Source organism: Amphimedon queenslandica, unplaced genomic scaffold (assembly GCF_000090795.2).
Source record: "Amphimedon queenslandica unplaced genomic scaffold, v1.1 AMPQUscaffold_5067_Cont22958, whole genome shotgun sequence".
In the NCBI taxonomy this organism is placed as follows: domain Eukaryota; kingdom Metazoa; phylum Porifera; class Demospongiae; order Haplosclerida; family Niphatidae; genus Amphimedon; species Amphimedon queenslandica.
Window position 1 is genome coordinate 1 of NW_003554625.1, and position 1,621 is coordinate 1,621.

The 1,621-nt window shown below is 32.6% G+C and overlaps 1 protein-coding gene across 1 annotated transcript; it reads left to right on the top strand.

Moving 5' to 3' along the window:
• The first annotated feature begins 7 nt into the window (after positions 1-7).
• LOC109592475 (uncharacterized) lies at positions 8-1,615 on the top strand. The gene is made up of 9 exons (XM_020007910.1): positions 8-72; positions 116-183; positions 229-463; positions 517-588; positions 641-721; positions 775-936; positions 1,038-1,062; positions 1,105-1,153; positions 1,230-1,615. The coding sequence occupies exons 2-9, from the start codon at positions 136-138 to the stop codon at positions 1,308-1,310; spliced, it is 753 nt and encodes a 250-aa protein (XP_019863469.1). The 5' UTR covers positions 8-72; positions 116-135; the 3' UTR covers positions 1,311-1,615.
• Positions 1,616-1,621: the final 6 nt, after the last annotated feature.

Here is a 1,621-nt window from a genome sequence, read left to right on the forward strand (position 1 = left end):
GAGCAGCTGCTAATTTAAGTTATGGATTTACTGATTTTGAAAATAAAACTGAAAGCTTTACATTCACATCAGGTTTGTTACTGTTTCAATATTCTTTTCATTGTCTCTCTTATAGCTCCTAATATAACTAATGCAATGGTGACTAGTAACGCTCTTTCAATCATATTTGAACTGGAATTTAGTGTAAGTCAGAGTCAATAGAACTAATTATTAATAATCTCATTATAGACTTCTGTGGAAGATGCATATACATATACTTTACATCAAAGAGATTATTGTAAAAATCAACTCAATTCATCTGAAATCAACAATACACTGATCAGTGAAATCAATGACACCATAGTACTGATCAATATTCAATCATTGATGTATGATGAAACATGGTCAGTGTCAGTTGAAGTAGCTGTTTGTCAATATAATGATACTACACAATATATAAACATTACTAATGGCAGTGATACAGGTACATTGTATAATGGAGCATAACTTTCATTATTTATGTTTCATATTCTTTAGATAAGATATTAGATTGCAGGTCGGACCCATTGATGTCTTCAACAGCAACAGTATCACTAACACTATCATCATGTACTAAATATAAATCATGCTGTAAAATAGTCTGCTATTATTATTTTTATAGCTATTTCATCTATGGAACACGCCTCATTCTTTGTTTCCCCCTCCTCCTCCTCCTCTTCATCTGTCACTAATACGCCATCTGGTACATGTAACCTTATATCGTTAATATATTTATTTTTGTTTTTTTCATCTCAGGAACCCCAGTTAGTGGTAAAAGTATAAATATAACAACCGTAATAGGAGGAGTAACTGGAGGAGTAGTAACTTTAATATTGATATTAATTGTTGCAGTATTGATTGCATGTAAACTAAAGAAAAGAGGATCTTTTAATCCAACAAGTGAAGGAGAGAATGAAGGTGAGGGAGAGGGTTTGAGAAGCAAAAGCAAAAGAGCGTGCAATGTCACCTCACCTGTGTGTATATTGAGTCTTGTGATATCTAATTATGTTTTTCTTTAGGTAATGATGGCAGAGAGACCTTTGAGTAAGCATAGCATTCAACCAATTAACTTTTATACTATTACAGACTAGAAATTAATGATACTGCTGATGATGGAGAAGCACCTACAGATAATGTAAGAATAATGTAACCTACTGTGATATAATAAGAGTTCAGTCATTCACATTTCCCCTTCTTCTTTTCTCTCACAGACAAGTGCATCAATTGATGACATGGAACCAACAGATGTCAGCAATGAAGGCTATGAGCGACAAACTCATTTAGTAAGTTAGCAATACTTTATAAAGAAGGTATTTTTGTCCTCCATTCACATTTGGAGATACAATACTTGTACATACAGTATCTAAACTTGTAATTGATCCTTGTTCAGATAATAATACCTGTCTCCAGTCCAAAACAGCATCTGTCTATACACAGTGATATTGTATTAATACTTACCATTGTCTGCTAGTGTAAGTTTGTCATCAACAACTGTGTATAAAGTTTAATGATTATATGTGAGCAATGTCACTAGATAGCATGACAATAAAAGCAACAGACAATCCAATAACTGTGAATAAGGGCTGAAACTAAAAATCTATTT

Coding starts and splice junctions, on each gene's coding strand:
- LOC109592475 (XM_020007910.1), top strand. CDS start 136: ATGGTGACTAGTAACGCTCTTTCAATCATATTTGAACTGGAATTTAGT. Junction 589..640: donor ATCACTAACACTATCATCAT/GTACTAAATATA, acceptor TTATTTTTATAG/CTATTTCATCTATGGAACAC. Junction 1,154..1,229: donor GAGAAGCACCTACAGATAAT/GTAAGAATAATG, acceptor TTTCTCTCACAG/ACAAGTGCATCAATTGATGA.